The sequence below is a fragment of the Ictalurus furcatus genome, chromosome 8 (assembly GCF_023375685.1).
Source record: "Ictalurus furcatus strain D&B chromosome 8, Billie_1.0, whole genome shotgun sequence".
Taxonomy (NCBI): Eukaryota; Metazoa; Chordata; class Actinopteri; order Siluriformes; family Ictaluridae; genus Ictalurus; species Ictalurus furcatus.
In genome coordinates this window covers 7231051-7255374 of record NC_071262.1, presented here as the reverse complement: position 1 = coordinate 7255374, position 24324 = coordinate 7231051, and the positions used below count along the sequence as shown (strand labels likewise).

The window sequence follows — 24324 nt, the reverse complement described above, 5'->3', positions numbered from 1 at the left end:
ACATTAGCACATTAACTAAATTCTGAAGATTAAAGTAAGATTTCTTAACTTACTGAATGTCATTAATTCATATTGACAGAATTAATTGACTGAATTCTTTAAAAAAAAAAAAAAAAAAAAAAAAACAACTCCTGTTAGGCTCACATTCACCCACCACAAACAAAAGCATCTCTACTTCATCACTGAACAACAAACTGGTAAAACATAATATAAACTTTTTTATATATTGACATTAACTGGATATGAAATACAAATATTTTATAATATGTATTAAATCTACAAATATATTTTTCTGTGCAATATATACTTGTCAACTCATCTTCATTTAAATCAACAGTGTACTTGCCCTTTAATTCAGCGCAAGCAGCGCAAGCACCGCAGCAAAAAATGAATTAGATTCGACAACAAAACTTCTGTTTACTGCTGCAGCATGCGGTGTAAAATTTTAGCAGTGCAGGGCCTACAAACTCCAATTTTGTTGTCGTTCCACACAAAAGACATCATCTCTACACACAGCATGAAATTGATGTGTTTTCCCGCCCTCTTTTGATTGATAGGATATAATTGGCCCTGACCATTGGATGTTTTTTGTGTGAAAAATTGCCTTTATCAGCTGATACCAATTATCGGCCGATACATCGGCGCATCTCTAATAATAATAAAATTATAATATATAATAATGAAATAAGATAAAACAGACAATACAACATAAAGATGTACAGTTACTATACAGTTATTGTCTCAAAGCTTCATAGACACTGGTCAGAACCTACAGTGGGCAAGTTAAAATTTTAAATTGAACTTCATTATAACAAGTGTTTTAATGTTTATAACAAGCGGAAGCCTTTTTCATCATTGCATATAACTGTGTGAAGATGGCGCAGGAGAGTATGACATATTACACTCACTGTTTACAAAAGCTTCCCCAGATTACCGTGAATGATGTTAATCATATTGTGAGGCAGTCAGCTGTGAAACCCAACAGTAAGAAAGAGAAGGGCTTCAATAATTTTTTTTATTATTTTGTATGTAATATTTCGAGTTACATCGACAACTTTGAGGGTGAGTATTCTCATGCTATATCCGACTAGAGAATCGAGCTAACTCTCTGTTTCTGACCATTCATACCTGTCTTAGCATTATTTGTATTTATTTATCTAATTAAAATTTACTTCATACAATGATTTATCTGCACTTGCATCCACCTTCTCCTCCAGTCCATGACAACATGAGTACGTGCTTCACTGTAATGGTACTTTTTTGAGTATAGTAAAATCATAGTACTTTTACTTGAGTTTTTCTTAAATAAAACATTAACCTTTATTACATTTCATTTTAATCACAGTTGCAGAGTAAAAAATATATATATAAAGATGCATTTAAACATGGAAGACTCTAAGAGTTGAACTTTGAGGAGGTCTCACATAGCAGGACACAATAATGTTCAGCCGAACAACTGTCTTCCCCCATTGATACTTTAATTTTCAAATAATTGAAATGTCAACTCTGGAGGACACATTATAATGTGATACAATAACAAAACAGGTTAATTTGCATTTTCATACACTTTTAATATAGTAAAAGTTCTACATATACCTCTATATCCCTTTTTTTCTCTGAAACCATTTTGATAGGGAACTAGTTGAGGTGCTGATGACATGAAATAATAATATTAAATGGCAATGGCAAGATGTAATAGTGGTATTTTTTGTTACATTTATGTTGCCATTGGTTTGTGAAGGTTAAAATATTAATTTAACAGCTCAGTGTTGAGTTTACAATTGAGTTTACAATTTCTATTTCAAATCTTTTTTCAATTTAATTATTTTCTGGAGTCAGCTGGACTTGAGTCCTACTCAACCCCTTTTGGACTCGGACTCGATTGACTAAGGACTTGGTCTCGACTCAAACTCAACAAAGGTGGATTCAAACACTACAGAATGGTGCAAAAAACAAAAAACCAGTGAGAGAGTAAAAGTTCTGGTACTATAAGAGAGGTCAGACAAAAATTTTGAAATTCGGTTAAGCTGCTAAGAAAGGTATAGCATTCCCTCCAGGATTTTGCGATCCCAGAAATGAATGAAAAATCAAGCAAACTTCACAATATTTGGAGGAGCTTGCAATTTTTCAAAATTACTGCAGATGGGCCAAGACGCATTATGTGATGCCATCACAATGCGCATTCAGCCAAAACCCTCTTTGATTCACGTTCATCGAACAGGAGTAGAGCTGAAAGGTCTCATTTACCATTTAGGAGAAGCAATGTGTGCTCTTTGACATCGTGGCTATATATCTGCAGTGAAAGCTCTGGACTGTCTGGATCCATAAAACAATTCAGATTCACAGGCAGCATGGCAGATCATGGATCACCAGTCCCTCCAGGATTTTGCGACCACAAAAATGTATGCAAAATCAAGCAAACTCTGCAATATTTGGAGTAGCTTGCAATTTTTCAGATTGTCTGCAGATTTCGGCCAAGTTATGTCATATGATGTCATTTCATTGCACATTCAGCCAAAGCCCTCTTTGATTCACATGCACTGAACATGAGTACAGCAAAAAGGTCTCATTTACCAACAAACATCAGTGTAAAAGGCTGTGCAAAACAATTTCTTGCAATGATGAATGAAGTCAACTGGCTGACATAAAGGCTAGTCCTCAAAATATATTTGATGGTTTTTTGCCTTGATCTTGATTCTGTCTTGAGGTCTTGAGTCTTGGCTAGTCTTGGTCTTAGGCTTATCTTGGTCTTGTAGTGGACAGTGGTGGCCTTGACTACAGCCCTAATATGGAACTTGTGTCTGACAGTTCTGTACAGCATCCTTTTTTATTAACTCATCAGTAAGTATTACCTTCTGTGCATTAATATGAATATCATTCAGATTTCAGCAGGCATGGGTAATTTACAGCTACTTTGAATGTATCACAGTAAAACATTGCACAGTACATGTGAAGCTGTAAGTCATATTCGACTATTACTTTAGTAGGCCGTCAAAGCCTTAGCTCCTTCACCTAGGAAATAAGCTGCATGTTCATCCACAAAGGTTGCCATAAGCTTTCATTATTCAACATTTTAATTAATGCCATTGTTGTTACATTTTTTACATTAAAAGATCTAGGAGACAGCAGTACATGTTAGTTAATTATTAGGATATACTTGCAAATGGTTTACATGAATCTTCTACAACCCCTGGCAAAAAATTATGGAATCATCATCACTCTGCAAATAAACAAATCAAAGATATGACACACAAACCATTTTTGTTAAATAACTGAACATACATCAAACAAACTAAATTAAATAGTTTTAGTTAATGGCATATTTTTTCCAGATAAAGTAGAGGAAAAAAATATGGAATCATCAGCAGAAAAATCACAATGTGACAATGACATAATATCTTATTAAATATCTCATAATCTGTTTTTGTTAACATGATAATTAAATGTGATATCTGTAAACTACTCATATTAAATTTGGAAACAGTAGAAAATGTGGAAAATGGGAAAAAGTGGATAAATGTAGAAAAAGTGCACACATCCATAAAAGCATGCTTCTACTGCCATCAGGTGGTCCTTTAATTTAATGACATCATTATTTAGACTGCTGTTAGACACAGACCCATTAATCATTTAAGACTTCTCTGAATAAGCCATAGAATGATGAGGTCAGACCAAATACTTCTGGGAGATACTGGTCTGGACATGGCCTTTTTATCAGGCTGAATGTCTGCCTGACCTTATCAGAAGTACTCTGAGACATCACCTCCTCAGCTAGCATTTAAAGCAAAAAGGTTAATGGTAGGAGTCTGGAGTCTGAATGAAGGTCATGGGGAGAGTTTGTACCTTCCTATTGGCTCCCACAGAGGAAAAAAGAGTATCTTCAAGATTACTGCTAGGAGTGATGAGAGTCATTCAGAGCTTTGTTAGTCTTCCACCCAAAAACATCACAACACAAATGTAAAATTATGCACTGAATTTTTGGATGAATACTATTTTCACATCTACCAAGCTAAAATAAGCAACAAGATATATACACATATATTTATGCTGTTATATACAGTCATCAAATGTGTATATTTTTGAAGATAACAATAGCCTACAAGCTATATTACTTTTAAAATACAGAGATAATTTGCATGTGGTTGGTAACTGTATGATATCTTGCAACATCTGATTTTTTTTTTTATTTCCATGCTTAATGTATACCAAAGTCACATTTAGTGTAAGAATGTGTTGCAGAAATATACAGTCTATACTTTAGTCCAACTCCATTAGTATGTCATGTGCAAATGTCAGAGACAACCCTATTGTTTTCTATTAAATGGGCATTCAGTACTTATTGTTAAACAGCCATACAGTACTTATGCAGGTCAATATTACATGCAAAATTACAAATTAAATATTTACAGATTTCATACTGTTTTTACTGTTGAAGTCCTTTGTATGATTTATGAACAATAACAATAATGAACAATAATGATGGTAAAATGTACTTAACAGAAAATTAGACGCAATCACTCATGTTCTTTATTAACAGTAAAAAATAGTATGAAATCTGTAAATATTTTCGTAATATTTAACTTTATTGAACTGCAATAATAAGTACTGTATGAGTGTTTGAAAATGGAATTATGTAATCAAAGACATTTTTTCTTAAATTCACCTCAAGGGGTGCTATAATTCATATTAGTAAATGTACTAATAATTATTGTTATTTATTGTTATTATTTTCAGCAGTGCTCAAAAATTTCTAACTTGGTGCCGCAATTTTGCAATCAGAGACAGAATATGCACCACTGATCTGGAACTGCTATGCATTTCATTGCGACCAAATTACTTACCAAGGGAATTTACAAACATTTTTGTTTGTGTTGTGTACAGTCCACACAGGAAAATCCACAGTGTTGAATTAACACCTAGAGCAGGGGTGTCCAGACTTTTTTCACTGAGGGCCACATACAGAAAAATATACAAAGGGCTGGCCCACTCACTAGAGATGAAGTATATCGCCTCACCTCTAGTGTACTGAAGTTAGTAATATCAAATGTAGGTAAATTATGCTTGATAATTGAATAGGCTTAAAGAAAAAAAACAGCCTAAATCACAACTTTCCATTAATGAGTTTTCATATTTTTGTTACAAAAATATGCAGTTCATTCTCAAAACAGCAATGTCAGATTGCTTCTTAGTCAGGATGGTGATCCCCCTTCACAGCCTTGTATAAAATTGTAAAAATAAGGGGGGAAGGGGATGGCTATATTTAAGCTTATTATAAGTTATTGGGCTTGTTAACATCAACGTTTATTAGAAAATTTTAATGTTGGAAAATTTTAATTGACTGAATTTATTAAATAATTGAGCTTATTGACGCATGAATACTGTGTAATATATATTTTTTAACTCACCTATAGTGGGAACAGTGTTGCTGCAACAATGTTCCCGATATAGGTGAGTTAAAAAAATAATAATAATAAATAGGTCCCCATATTCAGCATCAACATCAGATAGAAAAGCTTGAAATTCTCTGTGGTACAGCCCTCGTGCTCGAATTTCATTGACTCTTTTCACAACAGTGTTCATCACATCCTCAAGCTGGACTGTCTTGGCACAGAGGGCTTCTTGGTGCATTTACAGTGCATTTTAACAGCCTCACCTCCACTTTCTTTCACACTGGCACACACCATAGAGGCCATTCCTTTGCACTCGCCTGTCGTAGCTGGAGCACCATCCATTGTAACTACACATAGCTTGTACCATTTAAGTTCCATCTTGTCAGTTGCATTTGACACAGCTTCAAAAATGTCCTTACTTATTGTTGTGCCCTTTAGACTCCTAAGATCAAGCAGCTCCACCGTAATGCAAAAGTTATCATCAACTCCCCGCAAAAAAATTAATAACTGTGCAATGTCTGTGGCATCTGTGCTCTCATCACATGGAATCGAGTAAAAATCAAAAGCACAAGCTTTATCTGACACTTGATGTTTTAAATTAGCTGACAAGTCTTCGATTCTCCATACAACTGTATTTCTGGACATGCTCACATTGTTGAATTCCTGCATCTTTTCTGGGCACATTATTCCTGCTACTTTAATAAGGCACCGTTTTATGAAGTCCCCATTTGAGAAAGGTTTCCCATGTCGGGCAATGAGTTGAGCTACCTTGTAGCTGGCTACTGTGGCATTTTCTTGTATTTTGTTAGCACGGGAAAATACTGTTGTTGAGCTAGCAGGCTAGCTGCCATTTACTCAACTTTCTCTTGTCGCTCGGCACCAGTGTAGGATGAGTATGATGTTTGATTTCATAGTGTCAGTGTACATTATACTCTTTCATCACTGCAACAGTTTCATTGCAAATCAAACAGACAGAATTCCCCTTGACTTTTATGAAGAAATATTCACTTTTCCATTTTCTGCACTCATTTGCTATCTTTCCTTGGTTCTGCCATTTTTGGTCAATCCCGGAATAATTTTATGTTATTATCCTTGTTTTGTGGATATGCCTTGTTCAAGACAGTAGCTCCACCTAGTGTTAAAACTGAGAAGTACAATACAGTCAAGTGCAAGTTTTATGAGTGGTCCATATGCCATTATATTTTTAGAATTTGCTGCGGGCCAATTAAAAATGGACCATGGGCCGCAGTAGGCCCGCGGGCCGTAGTTTGGACACCTCTGGAATAGCCCTTCTGCAAAACAAACATCTGATTGCCACTCACACACCCAAACGCACACGCATGCACATACACCAGTACACAATAAAGCACCATGTTGCACTACAGTTACATAACATTTTCCTGCAGGTGCTCCCATTATCTAAAATCACATTCTCCTCTGTCCACATAACCTAAATATCTGTCATACTGTCTGTATTTTGTAGTGCATCATACAATAAATAGAATAAATGTCCTACTGACACTTCCTCTAAGGTCCCAACTATGGGATACCATATCCAAACTATATGGTACATCAATATTAAGTAGAAGAGGAAAGAAAAGCAGAAAGGGATGGGCTGGTGAGAGTCATTCATTCTCTCTCTCTCTCTCTCTCTCTCTCTCTCTCTCTCTCTCTCTCTCTCTCTCTCTCTCTCTCTCTCTCTCTCTCTCTCTCTCTCTCTCTCTCTCTCTCTCTGATAGATCCACACCCTGGTGGCAATGCAGAAGCACAGACGCAGCAAACACACACGCACAGTCTCACTCTCTCGCCTTCCCTGCTTGTGGAAACAGCCCTGTTGTACCACACGGTAAGGCCTTCTCTATTCATTTCATTTACTGATATCTCTATGTAAATATGTAAATATTCAAGAAAGAAAAAACAATCAGGGACCTAAGATTGCACATGCAGGAAAATGTGCATTATTTTGCAATTGGTTGAGAGGGAGGCAGACATAAGAGGCAGAGGGATGTATGCAGACAATATGGAGATGGAGAGTCAGGCAATGAGCAGCTTTAAGCTTTCTGCACTCTACTATGTAGCACATTAGAACTGATGACTATTGCAGCAGAGAAGGGTGTGGGGTGCCATTAAAGAGCGTTTGGTGGCATGAATAAAGCAGAATAGGGAGAACAAGGAGTAGTATGTAGGAAAAGAGAGACCGACAATTAGAGAAGTGAGAGAAACTTACTACATAAAGATGTGTTAGGCACAAAGGAACATAGATGCAGCAGTTTTGTGTGAGATCATGTCATGTATGTAAAGAACCAGAATCCAGCACTGCTTATTCAAATGTGTTTATTGCGAAACATATATATCATAGAGCAGATCCCAAAACTATATTATTCAATTTATTATTTATTGCAATAATTCCTATCCACATTGTGAAAATACAACATATAAATAAGAACAAGACACATTTTCAGTACATGTCAATGGGTGACATTATTTTAAGTTGTTTTAAGGATACAAATCAAGGTCAAAGCTTTGCAATTTACAATAAAATTTACTACCTCTCTTGACAGCTAGCATGTCTGACAAGCCAGATCTCACAGAGATTGCCAGGTTTGACAAAACCAAGCTGAAGAAGACAGAGACAAAAGAGAAGAACCCTCTGCCCACCAAAGAAAGTGAGTAAATTCCAGAGAACAGCGTGCAGTATGTCCTGTTGGTTTGGGGTGTGGTATGGAAATCTGCTGAAGCTTTCTCTCTTTAGTTGCAATGCTTTGTCCATCCTGTCTTTTCTCACACTTTAGCTTCCTCATTCATAATTTTATTCTGATCATTCCCCCTAAACTGTGTTCTTTTACACACACATAAGTCTGCATTCTGCATATAGCATCCTAGCCCCCCTCACCCACAAACTCTCATGTCAGCAGATAGGTGTCAACTCAACTTCTGCCAAAATCCTCTATCAGCAATGCAGCACAGACTCTGGCACATTTCAGAAATACATTTATATAATAAATAATAATTATATTTGTTATAATATTCCCTGAGAAAAATGGAGACTGTCACTAATACAGACAAAACTCACTTTGTTTCTCAGCTATTGAACAGGAGAGAAAAGGAGATACAAGCCCCTAACCTGATGGAGAAGAGGAGAGTCAAACACAGCAGATGCTCCTTTGGTGGCACGTTATTAAATATGAACTATTTATGTTTACTTTTTAAGCTTAGTGAGTACTACTGTCCCTTGTGATGCATGGTTATCATGGCGATTGAGGTCACGTTCGGGAAAACAAGATATGGAGTGATCTTTTAACATGGATCTTTTTAACAAATTCTGTTAATAGCAATTTTCGAAATAAAAATCTTCATGAAATAAACACAAATATGAAAACACAGTAATGTATGTGGTTGCAAATTTTTAAAACATGCAGTAATACTTCTAGTTAAATCCTTCAGTATAATTTTCTATCTTAAATAATTCAGGGATTAATACTATTAGGCTTGGGAATGTGATGACAGGTCATTTCCTAGCTAGGCTGGCTATATGACTAGGTGACTAACAAAAGTTTGTTAGTCACCTAGTCATATAGCCAGCCTAGCTAGAAAATAAGTGCTCATACATACTGGGTGCTCTGAGTGTTTTGAGCCATTATAGTGGTAGGCTGCTGGTGTCACAGCAGCACCCAGAACAATCTAAAATGGACTGCACACTACAGGTGCATCTCAAAAAGTTAGAATATCATGGAAAAGTTCATTTTTTTAAAAAATGGAACTTAATATAGTCTAGATTCATTACACATAGTGAAATACTTCTAGCCTTTTTTTTTGTTTGTTTTAATATTGATGACTATGGCTTACAGCTCATGAAAACCAAAAATGCAGTATCTCAAAATAATAGAATATAGAATTTAGAATACAAAAATGTCGACCTGAGAAGAGCTCTAATCATCTAATTAACTCAAAACACCTGCAAAGGTTTCCTGAGCCTTTAATCTCTCAGTCTGGTTCAGTACACACTGAGGCAGTTGTGGCTCAGTTGGTAGAGCAGGTTCTCCACTGAATCGTAAGATTGGTGGTTCGATTCCTGGCCCACATGACTCCGCATGCCGAAGTGTCCTTGGGCAAGACGCTGAACCCCAAGTTGCTCCTGATGGTAAGTTAGCGCCTTGTGTGGCAACTCTGCTACCATTGGTGTGTGTGTGTGTGTGAATGGGTGAATGACACACGGTGTAAAGCGCTCTGGAACCATTAAGGTTAAAAAAAAAATGTAAGTGCAGACCATTTACCATGCACACACTATTCAGATAAAGGTAAATTTTGCATTTCATTTGGAAATCAATGTCCCAGAGTCTGGAGGAAGAGTGGAGAGGCACAGAATCCAAATCCAATGTGAAGTTCCCACAGTTAGTGATGATTTGCCGTGCCATGTCATCAGCTGTGGTTTCTTAAATTGACAGTCAATGCAGCATCTACCAGGAGATTTTAGAGCACTTCATGCTTCCATCTGCTGACAAGCCTTATGGAGATGCTGATTTCCTTTTCCTTCAGGACTTGGCACCTGCCCACAGTGCCAAAACTACTAGTAACTGGTTGGCTGACCATGTTATTACTGTGTTTGATTGGCCAGCCAACTCGCCTGACCTGAACCCCATAGAGAATCTATGAGAGACACCAGGCCTAACAATATAGATGAGATAACATTTGTGTATCATCAGTTCTAAAGCAACCTGGGCTTCCAAAACACCTGAGCAGTGTCACAGGATGATTGCCTCCATACCATGCCACATTGATGACAATTAGTGCAAAGGGAGCACCGACAAAGTATTGAGTGCATAAATTAACATACTTTTCAGAAGGTCGACATTTCTGTATTATGAATTCTTTATTCTAATATTTTGAGATACTGGATTTTTTATTTCCATGAGCTGTAAGCAGTAATCATCAAGATTAAAACAAAAAAGGCTTCAAATATTTCAGTTTATGTATAATTAATCTAGAATATATGTAAGTTTAACTTTTTGAATTCAATTACAGAAAAAAAATTACTTTTCCACAATATTACATTTTTAGATGCACCTTTACAGTACATCAGCCTAACATTTATCATAATACTGAATCTCACTACTAACATATCACCACGTCATTGTTCAACCTCACCTGTGACCTTGCCTCTCCACCTGCCTCTCCTGTGCTGTCTGAGCTACTACCTGGCATCACTGCTTCTGTCACCTGACCTGACAAAATAACACATTGATGCATGCCACATGAACATTGAGGAAAAACATTTATGGCTTAGTTAAGTATTATTATTACCATTATTGTTGACTCTACACATTAGCAATCGAGGAAATATTTTAAGTGATTTACACTTTGACTTGTTGTAAAGTAGCTCCTAATGTCCACTCGTGTGTGTGTGTGTGTGTGTGTGTGTGTGTGTGTGTTTGGCAATTAGGCTAATTTGGTGATATACTGAGTCAGGATGGCAGCGAAAAACATAAAGGTGGACATTAGGAGCTACTTTACAAGAAGTCAAAGTATACACACACACAAACTAAAGTACAGGCTTGCCACTCATCACGGAAATACATTGTCACGTTTTGAAAAAAATGCACTGTCCCTGAATCAGTATGAGATGCGATTTGTCCCATATTTTCGTGCACAGAACAGAACTGTTGGTATAAGGATGGTGTCTTCCTCACGCACATCATGCATCTAGTTGACGGAGCATTGGCATGTTGTACAATCGGATGTACTTATAGCCTCTCACATATTAGCAAGATAAGCCTTGCCCAAGGGCCCAACAGTGGCAGCTTGGCAGTACAGGGGCTTGAACCCTGACCTTCCAATTAGTAAACCAGAGCCTTGACCGCTAAACCACCACTACTCAAAGTGTGTGACCCAAAGCTATAATGCTGACAAACAGGTACAAATTATAATATTCTGTCTGTCTCTCTGTCTGTCCATCTGTCTGTCCTTCTATCTATCTATTTGTCTGTCTATCCATCTATCTGTCCTTCTATCTATCTGTCTGTCTATCTGTCTGTCCATCTGTCTGTCCTTTATCTATCTATTTATCTATCTGTTTGTCTGTCTATCCATCTGTCTGTCTGTCTGTTTATTTATCTTTCTATCTACCTGTCTATCTGTCTGTCCTTTATCTATCTGTCTGTCTGTCTCTGTCTGTCTGTCTATCTGTCTACCTATTCATCTATCTGTCCTTCTATGTGTCTACCTATTCATCTATCTGTCCTTCTATCTGTCTGTCCATCTGTCTGTCCTTTATCTATCTATCTATCTATCTATCTATCTATCTCTCAGTCTTTCCATCTATCTCTCTGTCTGTCCATCTGTTTATAACTGCTAGAATTAAATGTTATAATGCACTCACATGATTTGCTGTTTTTGCACAATCTGTGGCATGTTTTAGGGTCACAGCAATCATTTCCGCCACACTCTGGGATTTTTGGTGTGGGTATGCCTTACTGCAGGTACCTTGATTCAATAGAGAGATCACAATTATTAAAACTAGAACTCAGATAGATGTAGAAAGTTCTATTCAAAAAGCATCAACATTAATCTTGTTTTCAGAATGGACCACAGTATGAATATTTATGTACTGAGAACTAACAACTTTTACATTTACAATGTACATTCTTATTTATAACCTATTTACATTCCAAATAATTTTTGAAATCTTGGGGATTGACACAGACACATTATTAGTCATTAGTGGCAAGTTTTGAAGTTCCCTTTCTCCCTTTGTAACTGTAATGTTTCCATAAGGAGTAATCTCCAATTTTTTTCAGCATCCTCCTAATTCCATCTCCCAAGCTGCCTCCACTCTGAAGACACAGATAACAAATCTACAAACAACAACAATCAGCAATTAATCACAAGAGTAAATTGTTTTTAAATTATATCAGGTTATTAGTAATGTTGCCTTATGACTAGTAATGTTAGTTATGACTAGTAATGACTAGTAATGTTGCTTGTGTTGTAGCACATACCATCTTCTTTCAAATGTCAGCATCTTTCAGCTTATCGCACAGCTCTTTTAATTCCTCCACAGTCTTACAAGTCTCCTCTAGCACCTCTGTAAGATCAGAGACAGAGGTGCTTGGCTGGCTGATTGACTGCTGCATTGTTCTGTCTGCTGCTGTGATGTTGTCCTGGATTTGGTCTAGTTTCAGCATGATTCTCCAATCCAAACTCTCAAATAACTTGAAGATTTCTGTCCAGAATTTGTTTTGAAACATCAATGACATTACTAACAGCAATGACAAACTACAGCAATGAAAAAAATTAACACTGCCATAAGTCTGTTTGGGAGACAATTAATAAAACTGACTGTAAGATAATTATTATGAAATTAAATAATTACCATCTCGAAGAGACTGTGGCTCATTCACACTTCCTTAAACAAGTCACAAAAACATTATTCAGATCAACATCTGTATCCATGTGTGTAGTTATCAAAAATATATATTTTTTTTTTTTTACTTTTTTTAGTGTACCTTGATTCTTGAATGACATCAACTTTTCCTTGTTTTCTACCATCAACTTTGATGTTTCTTACACACGATTTGCAACTTTTATTGTACTGCCTCTTACACTCTTTGGATGTCATCAAGCTACCGTACTGGTGTCTCTGCCAAAAATTCAGTAAATTACGTTTTTCAGTACATTTCCAGATTTAACCTGTTTTTTTCTCAAACTACCAGTATCAACTATATAACTTGATTTAGTACTGAACGTACCTTTTTGGAGGATATATTTTCCAGAGGTATAAAGGCTGAGAAAACAGAAATAAACATAAATTAATATATATACATCAAGCTATTTAAAACAAGATAAATTAAAAAGCCTCTTAAATGTTGTTCCTCAGATGTACCCCCAACTCCCCACCATACTGTTCAAAGTGCTTTTGCTTTTATAAAGGATTCATATTTTGGTAACACTGTACAATAAGGTCTCATTCGTTAATGTATTAACTAACATGAACTAACAATAAGTAATACATATGTTAAAGTATTTATTAATTTTTGTTAATATTAGTTTATAAAAATACAGTCATTCATGGTTTGTTCATGTTAATTCACAGTGTATTAACTAATGTTAACAAATACAACATTTGATTTTTATAATGTATGAGTAAATGTTGAAATTAAGCTTAATAAATGCTGTAGAAGTATTGTTCATTCTGAACTTAAGGTTAACTAAAGTAATTAGCTAATGTTAACTAATGAAACTTTAATGTAAAGTGTTACCCATACTTTTATTAAATTAAGTTGGATGTTTACTTACTTAATATTGTAATACTTAATATCGTGTTTATATTAAACCTACTAAGTATTATTTTTTGTGGCATAAAGCATATAAAACTTAAGTCTTAACACATGGTTTTGTTTTTAAATAAACAATTTGTAAATTGCAATTTACATTTTTTAAATTATGTATAATTAAAATATTAATTTAAATGTTATTGTTGTAATGCAGTGGTTCTCAACCAAGGGGGCGCAGAGAGATCGGAAGGGGGGTGCAAATTGTTTTCAAGAAAAGAACACAGACAGGGCATCATTTGGGTGCTTGGTGTATTTTATTGCTTTTCAAATAGAATGTGCATAAATAAAAAACCAGCGTTCTCTCTCCCTCTGCATTTTCTTTTTGCTGGAGAGAGGCGGAGCTTAGCTTGCCTTTTATCTAGCTGTCAGTGCAGACCAACTTAGCGACTTTTCAGACCCCTTTAGCGACTTTTTTGCAACAAAAAGGGGGGGGGGCCTAATGACAAATCTAGCGACTTTTTGGAAAAACCTTAGCAATTTTCCAAATGTCACCAGTAGTGTCCTGCAAGCATGAGGTCTTCAAACATTTTTGATCATTCATGTTCCATACCTGTCTGTTATATAGTTTTATAAAAGTCATAAAAGTTTTTTTTTATCATAAAAGTTATGAAAAGTAATTTAAAAAGTACAAAAATACTAAATCTATCTATCTATCTATCTATCTATCTATCTATCAAAAACAGATTATAGATTAGGTGTATATATATATATATATATATATATATATATATATATATATATATATACAGTATTTCACAAAAGTGAGTATACCCCTCACATTTTTGTAAATATTTGATTATATCTTTTCCTGTGACAACACTGGAGAAATGACACTTTGCTACAATGTAAAGTAGTGAGTGTACAGCTTTGGAGAGTAAATACGAAAGTTGTGTCCCAAATGACGTACTATACACTTACACTATGCTCTGTGTACTCAACCGTCTAGTGTATGAATTTTAGAAAGGTAATATCATCTCAAATGGAGCACTAGCAGTTTTTTCCTAACCAGAAGTATAAACTGTTTCCCAGTCAGTGGCACATGACATCATTTGCAGGTAATGTGGTGCTGCTAGCTTTAGCAGATACCTAGGGTCACCAACAATTAATTTCTTCAGTTTACTGAGCATTTTATATTAAACACCACGGAGAAGTTTGTAACCTGCTAACTTTACAAAGTGGAGCTCGTGTAGCACTGAAGTACAACAGTGGTGCACGAGCACAAACTTATGTTTATATCCAAAATGCTCCACTGTGTGCAAGGGGTTGGTGCGACTCGCTTAAAAGTTTTAGTTTCATTTAAGTTTATTGTCATTATATGCTGTATTTGCGCTTGCAGTGTAACTTATGTCATTTATTATAACGGAAGTGATCTACTAGTAACAAGGCCACATTGCTCCTCACTCGCAGTGTAGACGCGGTGATACACAGTGGGAGTGCAAGTAAGTTCTATAATGTCTAATTAAAAACACTATGATCAAAAGTAAAACAGTATGTCTCAAGGCAGTGAGTAACAGAAACCACAAGGTGCAGTGAAAGTGAGTTTTTATTATTAATTTAGGACTGTAGTTTAATTCAGTGCTTTTTGTGCACCCTAATGCATAAATACTATTATATACCATTACATAATATAAACTTATTATACTATTATATAATATAAACTTAGTTTATATTATATTGGTATATTAGTTTATATTATATATAAGTATTTATTCATAATTTTTTTATGAATGCACAAAAAGCACTGAATTAAACTACTGTCCTAAATTAATAATGTATATTCTGGTGTGTGTCTATGTGTACTGGGTTCTTTTCAATCTTATATAACTGGACAAACAGTTGTGTAAAGTTTCAGTCTGACGTTTATACTTCAGTTTATGGGATTTATTTAAAATAAACAGAAAAAAAAATGGTACTGAAAGTCCCATCCCCCCACCCCCTTTATAGAACCACTAAGGTAAAAAAAAAAAAAAAAAGCATGGTTGAATGGTGCATACAATTTACAACATCAGTGAAGATTAGTGAGCCCGTTCCAGAAGCATAAACCATGACACTACCTCGAGTGTGCCTTTCCAATCTGGCTTTCTGATTCTTAAGCCTCTGGTATACTTATTTTTTTACGCGTACGCTAGCGTATGTGCACAGTCGTAGGTATAGCCCAGAGTATACTCCATTTGACATGTACGCGTACACAGGCGGTCGACGCATGCGCATTACGACAACTTGCACTACCCCTCCTGGCCTGCAAGAGTCAGTACAGAGCAGTAAAGCAGGTCTTTTGGTGTGATGGACGACAACGAAGAAGAATCACAACAACACGAAGAAGCATGCTTGGGCAATCTCTCACCATGATTAGCACCCATATACAAATCCTTATACTCTTTAAATCTAGAATTATACAAATGCGGTTACTTTCTAACCTGCACACGTTTCCGTCTCTTCCGTTTATTCAGTTTTTTCTTCAACTACCTTGAAAATCAACGGCCCTGGGTCACTGTTGCCACCTTGTGGAACAACTAAATAGTACAAAATAAATTCACTTGTGCGACCTGCGCGTACAAAGTCCACGCGGTTCGAAAAATCGAGCGGCGCGCGTACTCGCTGATGACGAAATTTTCGTCACGCGTACTGTACACTGTTCCTACGCGTAAAAAGTGAAGCATACTTTCTTCTTTACTGCTGATGACTGGGTTTGCTTATTGTGGTATGGCCTCTATATTTCTGCTCTCAAAGTTTTCTTCGAATTGTGAATCGTGATACATTCACCCCTGTCCTGTGGAGGTTGCTGATGATGTTTTAGGATTTTTCTTTGGATGTTTTTCTTTTTCAGGACATTCCAAATTGTTCAATTGAGTGTTTCTCAAATTGTTTCAGTGTGGGGGCCACCCATGTGTAGGGTGCATCCCTTTGGGGCACCCTAGAATCTCAAATTTTTGCAATTTTGTTTTTTTCATACTAGACTCTTTTGTATTAACTCTCTCAGCTAAGACTTTATCTATCTAAAAACAATCCATTTTAAATAGTCTTAGGTTTTTATCAGCGTGTGGCTGACAGTACTGTACAGTAGTATATCAATGGATGTCTCTGTTTGGTGTGTCTTAGTGTGCTTTGTATAATTGGTTTAATTTATTAATATTTCTCATTTTTATGTACATCATAGTTGAAAGGTTGAAAATCCCAACTTACATACAGGTAAAATAAATAAGAAAATAATCATAATAATAATGTAGAATCTCACACACACCCCTCCCCCCGACCATCTGGAGACTTTTCTTTGGTAAATAACATGTATTAATCTGTTTATTATTTGGCTTAGATTATGTGCAGTGTCCAACATACAAATCCTTGTGTATGAGCTGTTATAAGAATGATAACTAATTAGAATGAGCATATCAATATATCACTCAGATCTGTGTTATTACAGAAATTTAATCAGCACCTGATTAGAGAACCACTGCGAGTGCCTGCCAAATGACTAAATGTAAATGTAGACTAAAAAGCACACTGTCTACTGAGAGGGTAATGTTTTTGTTTTTTTAAAGGGGGGGGGGATAAAGCTTGTTTGCTGCAACAACAAAAAAGGCTGCAAAACGTTTGCAAATGGAGACGGAGGTAGGTAACAATCTTCAATGAGGGCATTTGCTCATTTCACATGTATAACAGTGCTGGCTTTGGTTTCCAACATGAACACTGCAAAATTAACAAACAAACAGAAAAATAAATAAATAAACAAATTAAAAAATTAAAATACACTGTAGCATAGGCTACTTCTAAAATGCACCTCGTTTAAAAAGACAGCCAAGTGAAGTGTATTTCTCTAAGGCAACAAGTCAACTAGTTTAGTCTCTCTCACACTCATAAGACTTTATTTATTTCAATCCACACCTTATGGTTTGCTAATGACGTGTGAGGAGTCGCACCATGGTCGCCTTTGATGCCTGAACTGTATGTGATGGTTTAATGAACGCGCGACGACCATGGCGTCAATGCTTCAAACACACAGTCGGTCGTCTGGGCTCAAGACCCGCGCCAAGTCCTCTGCTATTTATCTTGTTTTATTACCCGACTTATCAGTCTACAAAATTCCCCACGAATACTGGCCTGAGCGCGCGCTTAATGGAAAAGACATCGTTACTAAAAGTTACAACATGCCATAATACTGAAATATGACATATGAACCTTTCGCTGTGGTACTCACATGTAGGTAGTTTCAAAGATAGATAACTTTTATACAAGTTGCATGGTTAAGCTATAAAGCAGTACCACAACGCACAATGCCGCCAGTTTGACTAATTAACCGCACTTGAGTTTCTCACCGTGTTTAATCAAAATGGAAAACTTTTGCCTCAAGGTAAGCTCAGACATCACTTAATTGTACTGACTATAGACTAGTTCCCATTGCTCCTCCATCACGCCTCTCTGGAATTTTCTACAGCAGAATAAACTTCTTGTCACTTAATCGATAACTCTAGGGCGTTGGACTGTTGTTTCTTATTTTGCTGCCTCATAAATCCATTCAAAACCGATGGATTGTCGTCATAAGTGTTTGCATGTTACAGCACGACGGGCATCAAAGATCTCGGTTTAACAGGTCCTTATGTCCTTATGTCTTTTTGACAAGTAGGTGTGGGAGTTTGGGTTTCAGCCTCTGTGAAAGCTTGATGTCGCCGATAACCAATTAGTGCGGATTATCCTCACTTGCGCGTCCCACTATTGTATGAAACGGGCTGAGCCAAGTGGCTCGAGAGCTTATCTATTGTCTGACCATTAAATCAGTGCTGTTCTTAAAGTGATTTTGATTGGCTCATGATTTGTGGTTTCTGCAATTAATCTTTTCACGAAAGCCGATATGAAGTCACATTTGCATACAGAAATAACTGCAAAAGGCATCGAAAGTAGTTAGAAACAAAGCATAATTTTCCCATGCCCATTAATCTATGCCTACATTCCTTTATCCCCTAAGGATATCATTTTTTCACTCGTTGGGTCTCGTCTTAACAGTTTTGAATTTTGCAAATTTTGCATCTTCCTTGTTGGAGAAAAAGCTGTTATATGGGAACTGATGAGGCCAACACATAAAACTAAATTCCGACCTATAAACGTAAAATATGCCATACACTACATCATATTTGATGGTGACAGGGTTGTGAATTATCAACAGAAATTGGCCTAAACATAAGTGTTATGTTCCAATTTCGTACTAGATTCGTTCTGGTTCTATTCTATTAACACCCACGTGAGAAAAGTCTTTGACGTTATTTATATGGTCCTTTTTGAATTTTTTTTCTTTTCTTAAATTATGCTATTTTCTGTCATGAGCTAACAGAGAAACATTATAACATTTAGAATTTAATTCCCAAGTTAGTCCCAAGATCTCTATGAAAAATTACAAAAACTATCCATTGAATGTTGAGAAATATTTAAGGGAAATGGGATGCGCCTGCAAATTCAATGGAAAATGCTACATCTGACATTCAGAATGCCGTGTATTGTCCAAATGAACTACACAATAGCAGCTCTATTAAACAACAGACATTATGCTCATCCATGTGTAGAACACTGTACACATTAACACAGCCTAATTGGATCTTATTATGCGTCTATAATAATAATAATACTAATAATAATAATAATAATAATAATAATAATAGTAGTAGTAGTAGTAGTAGTAGTAGTAGTAGTAGTTACACCACATAACTTAAATGTTCGTCCATGGGAAAAGCAGAATATAATGAGCAGAATAAAGGGGCTATTAAGCGTCACTTTGAAGTGCGGCTGCTGTACTGTTTCCTATGTCTGAACAAATCGCCATCGAATCACTAGATTTCACAGTGAAATGTCAAAGTTGGAAAAAGCCTGTCATTCGAAGTCGGCGACAGGTATAAGTACCGTGGCCATTCGAGCCTGTCGTCACTTGCTTCGATCTCTTTATGGATTACTTCATCAGTATTTGAGCCTTGGGTCACTGAAAGAGGGCATCCCGGAAGACTCGGACTCACTGGCATCAATGGGCTCTTGCCAGCTCCTCGCATCTTTGGTCCTGTCTGTATGCTGTCATGTATTGTCCACTACAGCATGGTACAGCCATATTAATTTCGGCTATTCATAATTCATTGATTTGTTTCGCTACTTTACGAGCATAACAGAAAAGTATGTTTAATATTGCCTTGCTTTATTTTCCCTCTCTAGGTCAGTGAATAACTTCCTGATGACAGGACCCAAGGTACTTTCATATCCATATAAACGCTAAACTGCTACAATCTGCCAGTGAACTGATTACATATAAGACAATAACGTGCAGTAATTCGTTGAAATTTATGTGTTTCTTTCTAGGCATATCTTATGTATGCAAGTAGCGTGCAAGCAGGAGCACAGCGCGGCATTGAGGAGTGTAAATACCAGTTTGCATGGGACAGGTGGAACTGTCCGGAGAGCGAATTACAACTGTCAACGCATAAGCGAAGCGGTATGAACAATAATAACCTGCATTATATTATATTATATTATATTATATTATATTATATTATATTATATTATATTATATTATATTATATTATATTTATTTTAGGCGTTCAAATCACCATAGTTTGCATAGGTATTTGTGCCGTCAAAACCTTTGTTTTCATAAACAGGGTTTTTTGTTTTATTTTGTTTTGTTTTGTTTTTTAGCAACCAAAGAAACGGCTTTTGTACATGCCATAAGTGCGGCTGGAGTTATGTATGCATTGACCAAGAACTGCAGCATGGGAGACTTCGATAACTGTGGCTGTGATGAGTCAAAAACTGGGGAAAATGGTAAGCTTGATTTGGCCCAAATATTACTGCAGAAAAGATATTAACAATATCAAACAAGATATTAAGAATATCAAAACAACACATGTGTCGCAGCTGAAATAGTTCTAATAAAGATCTGAATTTGTGTGTTCGCAGGAGGTCGAGGTTGGATTTGGGGTGGATGCAGTGATAATGCTGACTTCGGGGAGAGCATTTCTAAGCAGTTTGTAGATGCGCTGGAAAATGGGCACGATTCACGCGCTGCCGTAAACCGTCATAACACCGAGGCTGGCAGACTTGTAAGTCTAAACAATATCTATTTCTTTTGTGAATATTGATAGCCGTTTTTCGTGCATTAGGCCTACTGGATGGTGCACTACATGTATTCCTCCTAACATGCAGCAATGTAAATATTTATCCGCTATTTGAATGCGTATGATGTTACTTTCAATGATGCTACGCAATTTACTATATTGATATAATTATATCATCCATTCAGGCTATTAAAGCGACGATGACTAGATCATGCAAGTGTCACGGCGTGTCAGGAAGCTGCAGCGTTCAAACGTGTTGGATGCAACTGTCTGACTTCAGGGACGTTGGTAACTACCTGAAAATCAAATATGACCAGGCACAGAAGCTTGAGTTGGACCAGCGACGCATGCGCGCTGGGAACAGTGCTGAGAACTGCGGCTCAATCGCAGACACTTACAGCAGCATCGCGCGCACCGAGCTCATTCACCTAGAGGACTCCCCAGATTACTGCGTGAAAAATCTAAGCCTCGGACTGCACGGGACTGAAGGCAGGGAGTGTGTGCAGAGTGGCAATAAATTGTCGCAGTTTGAAAAGCGAAGCTGCAGAAGGCTGTGCCACGAATGTGGCTTAAAAGTAGAGGAAAGGAGGATAGAGATCGTGAGTAGCTGTAATTGCAAATTCCACTGGTGCTGTACGGTGAAGTGTGAGAAGTGCACACAATTCGTAACAAAACACATCTGTGCTAAAAGGAACAGTCGGTCACATAATGGTTCACGAAGGAGGCAGCGTGTACGTAGTTAATCCCCCTTACCATCTATAAAATCCAAAGTGTAAATTTGTCATATTGACGATTATTTTAAAGCTGACATCAAGAAAATGAAATTACTAACTCTGAATAATTACAAGTACTTATGTTCTATATGTGCACTTTTTGTTCTTACCGATTTGGTTGCTATACCTTCAATAATTGTTCCTTATTTTGAACACAAACGTCTTAATTTCCTGACACATATTGCTTGTCAATGTTTACTGCACAAAGGGTTAAATGTTTTCGTCTCTTTTTGTCTTTAAGTGTAAATGATATTTTAAATTCAGAAAGCATTAAATATTTCGGACATAATATTATTTTGTGTGGAGTTTTTTTATTATTATTATTTGATTTTATTCTGAACTACAAAAAAAAAGTTTATTGGATGTAAAGTGTATTGGAGCACGGTTTAAACCTTCATCAGAGTCCCTGGATCAATGCATTACTATCAATTATTATGCACTGCTTCCCGCAGAGAGAAATGAACACGCTGATATTGATATCCTTTGAAGTTCATTAGAGGCGTTTCCTCCACTTCGTTGGCAGCTGTGGACCAATAGTATGTCAGGAATTCTATAACAAAAGGTGACCCCCCCCCACCCCACCCCACACCTCACACCCAATCAACCCGTTGTGGATTGTATAAATTTCTAAAACCTGTTTCAATTGAAAGAACAGATCTTCTTCATTTACTCTGGTGGCTACGTGATCTCTCAAAAATGCCTTCCTCCTTTCTCTGGGCCTCTGTATTCCTTATTTATCACAAAACCCTCCTAGGGCACACATGGTAAGAACGCCAAAAAATGCTAAAGTTTATAGTTAATTGCAATAATAACGCGAATGCTGCTTCTAACATTACGTTTGATTTATTTCCTCTCTTTTTTAGGCTTGTTAATAATTTGCTCATGACTGGACCAAAAGTAAGTAAAACGTGTCTTATTCTTTACTATAAGTGGGTGTGCTCCACTTCGACCACGTAATGATGAAGTGTCTACTTAAGAATTTAAAAAATACATTCTCTATAAAGCATGTCTAGCAATATTATTTTTTATTAATTTTTGTAACTCTTCTTTTTTTTTTCTTTTATCGACAGGCGTATTTAAGCTACACGAGTAGTGTTCTTGCCGGAGCCCAAAACGGACTGCAGGAGTGCAAGCATCAGTTTGCGTGGGACAGGTGGAACTGCCCGGAGAGCACGTTTCACCTCTCAACTCACAGACGGCTCCGAAGTGGTGAGATGTAAAATGTAGAGAACGGCTGTGCACCTACTATAACGTAATATGCTCTATAACGTAAGGTCAGCTATAACTTTAACTTTAACTTGACTTCCTGTGTATCCTTGTAGCAACGAGAGAGACCTCGTTTGTCCACGCGATAAGCGCAGCTGGTGTCATGTATACTTTAACCAGAAACTGCAGCCTTGGGGATCTGGACAACTGCGGATGCGACAATTCAAGAAATGGTAAAATTGGTAAGAACAATTAAAGATATGACAACATTGTTCATTTAAAAAGTTATATTTTATTTCTCATTTATAAAATGTTGATTATTGCAGCTTTAGGACAAAGTAGGCTAGTTTTGATCAGATTATCTAGCAATTGTCACTGCTTATGAAACTATTAGGGCTAATTAATTCTGATGACAGGGGGTCGTGGCTGGCTTTGGGGAGGTTGTAGCGATAACGTGGACTTCGGAGACAGGATCTCCAAGCAATATGTTGACGCATTCGAGACTGGACAGGACGCCCGTGCTGCTGTTAATCTTCATAACAACGCAGCAGGCCGTCTGGTACGTTCTGGCAAATGTCTTATATAACTACAAGGATTATAATTGTTAAAATCTGTATACAGCTAATAAAATCTGTGTTGCAGGCAGTAAAAGCGACTATGAAGAGGATTTGCCGCTGCCACGGCATGTCGGAGAGCTGCGCGATGCAAACGTGCTGGATGCAGCTACCCGAGTTCCGTGAGGTGGGCAATTATCTGAAAGTAAAGCACGACCAAGCGCACAAACTTGAGCTGGACAAACGGCGCATGCGCGCGGGAAACAGCGCCGACAACCGCGGCGGCGCTATCGCGGACGCGTTCAGTAGTATCGCGCGCTCCGAGCTTATCTATTTGGAGGATTCCCCTGATTACTGCGCGAAAAACTTGAGCCTTGGACTCCACGGAACGGAAGGCAGGGAGTGTTTGCAGAGTGGAAAGGATCTGTCGCAGTGGGAAAAGCACAGCTGCAGAAGGCTGTGCCATGAGTGCGGCCTGCGCGTCGAGGAGATCCGCACCGAGATAGTGAGCAGCTGCAACTGCAAGTTCCACTGGTGTTGCACGGTGAAGTGCGAGAACTGTACACAGGTTATAGTTAAGTACGTTTGTGCACGGAGACAAAGTGGACAGGGACACAACAGACGCAGAATTCGAGGACCAAAATGACTGCGACAATGTTTGGGGACTCAATTACCACAGATTTCCCTGCACTTCTCTATATTATTTGTAGGTTACAGATCATTCTACCTTTTTTTTGTACATACCGTAAAATGTATATTTAAATATTCTAATAAATTAATGAAATAAATGATGTAGTTTCTGTTTTACTCTTTAGGATTTATGGCTATATATCAAATATAGTTTAATTATGAGTAAACCGTCCTGAATTGGACTTTGGTTAATGAAGTACACTTCAGTTCAACCAATACGGCAAGAAAATGTATTCCTAAGCGGAACAGTATAACTTTAAGCACAGCTTTCCAACGTTACGAAGTTAAAGAAGGAA

General features: G+C 37.0%; 3 protein-coding genes across 6 annotated transcripts; all 3 read left to right on the top strand.

The window, feature by feature from the left end:
• The first annotated feature begins 6875 nt into the window (after positions 1 to 6875).
• Positions 6876 to 8764, top strand: tmsb2 (thymosin beta 2). Its single transcript, XM_053630475.1, has 3 exons — positions 6876 to 7236; positions 7952 to 8056; positions 8476 to 8764. Exons 2-3 carry the CDS (start codon positions 7957 to 7959, stop codon positions 8511 to 8513), a joined length of 138 nt encoding a protein of 45 aa, XP_053486450.1. The 5' UTR covers positions 6876 to 7236; positions 7952 to 7956; the 3' UTR covers positions 8514 to 8764.
• A 461-nt stretch (positions 8765 to 9225) lies between these two features.
• On the top strand, positions 9226 to 22000 carry LOC128611154 (protein Wnt-8a-like). 3 transcript variants are annotated; one of them, XM_053630466.1, is made up of 7 exons: positions 17019 to 17329; positions 19665 to 19795; positions 19907 to 19940; positions 20051 to 20183; positions 20387 to 20512; positions 20648 to 20790; positions 20991 to 22000. In XM_053630466.1, the coding sequence occupies exons 1-7, from the start codon at positions 17318 to 17320 to the stop codon at positions 21546 to 21548; spliced, it is 1137 nt and encodes a 378-aa protein (XP_053486441.1). In that variant the 5' UTR covers positions 17019 to 17317; the 3' UTR covers positions 21549 to 22000. The 3 variants fall into 3 exon arrangements, with proteins under 3 accessions (XP_053486442.1, XP_053486441.1, XP_053486440.1); XM_053630467.1 differs by lacking the exons at positions 17019 to 17329; positions 19665 to 19795 and adding an exon at positions 9226 to 9531; XM_053630465.1 differs by lacking the exon at positions 17019 to 17329 and having other exon boundaries at positions 19511 to 19795.
• Positions 22001 to 22132: 132 nt separating this feature from the next.
• On the top strand, positions 22133 to 24055 carry LOC128611157 (protein Wnt-8a-like). Of its 2 annotated transcripts, XM_053630470.1 has the most exons (7): positions 22133 to 22140; positions 22234 to 22342; positions 22442 to 22475; positions 22649 to 22787; positions 22901 to 23026; positions 23201 to 23343; positions 23427 to 24055. In XM_053630470.1, the coding sequence occupies exons 2-7, from the start codon at positions 22275 to 22277 to the stop codon at positions 23982 to 23984; spliced, it is 1068 nt and encodes a 355-aa protein (XP_053486445.1). In that variant the 5' UTR covers positions 22133 to 22140; positions 22234 to 22274; the 3' UTR covers positions 23985 to 24055. The 2 variants fall into 2 exon arrangements, with proteins under 2 accessions (XP_053486445.1, XP_053486444.1); XM_053630469.1 differs by lacking the exon at positions 22133 to 22140 and having other exon boundaries at positions 22266 to 22475.
• Positions 24056 to 24324: the final 269 nt, after the last annotated feature.

Excerpts from the sequence above, each read along its gene's own strand:
- tmsb2 (XM_053630475.1), top strand. The coding sequence starts at position 7,957 with ATGTCTGACAAGCCAGATCTCACAGAGATTGCCAGGTTTGACAAAACC. Across the intron at positions 8,057-8,475 it reads CCCTCTGCCCACCAAAGAAA|CTATTGAACAGGAGAGAAAA; the intron begins GTGAGTAAATTC and ends TTTGTTTCTCAG.
- LOC128611157 (XM_053630469.1), top strand. The coding sequence starts at position 22,359 with ATGCTAAAGTTTATAGTTAATTGCAATAATAACGCGAATGCTGCTTCT. Across the intron at positions 22,476-22,648 it reads TGCTCATGACTGGACCAAAA|GCGTATTTAAGCTACACGAG; the intron begins GTAAGTAAAACG and ends TTTTATCGACAG. Across the intron at positions 23,344-23,426 it reads ACAACGCAGCAGGCCGTCTG|GCAGTAAAAGCGACTATGAA; the intron begins GTACGTTCTGGC and ends TCTGTGTTGCAG.
- LOC128611154 (XM_053630465.1), top strand. The coding sequence starts at position 19,554 with ATGTCAAAGTTGGAAAAAGCCTGTCATTCGAAGTCGGCGACAGGTATA. Across the intron at positions 19,796-19,906 it reads GTATTGTCCACTACAGCATG|GTCAGTGAATAACTTCCTGA; the intron begins GTACAGCCATAT and ends TTCCCTCTCTAG. Across the intron at positions 20,513-20,647 it reads GTCAAAAACTGGGGAAAATG|GAGGTCGAGGTTGGATTTGG; the intron begins GTAAGCTTGATT and ends GTGTGTTCGCAG.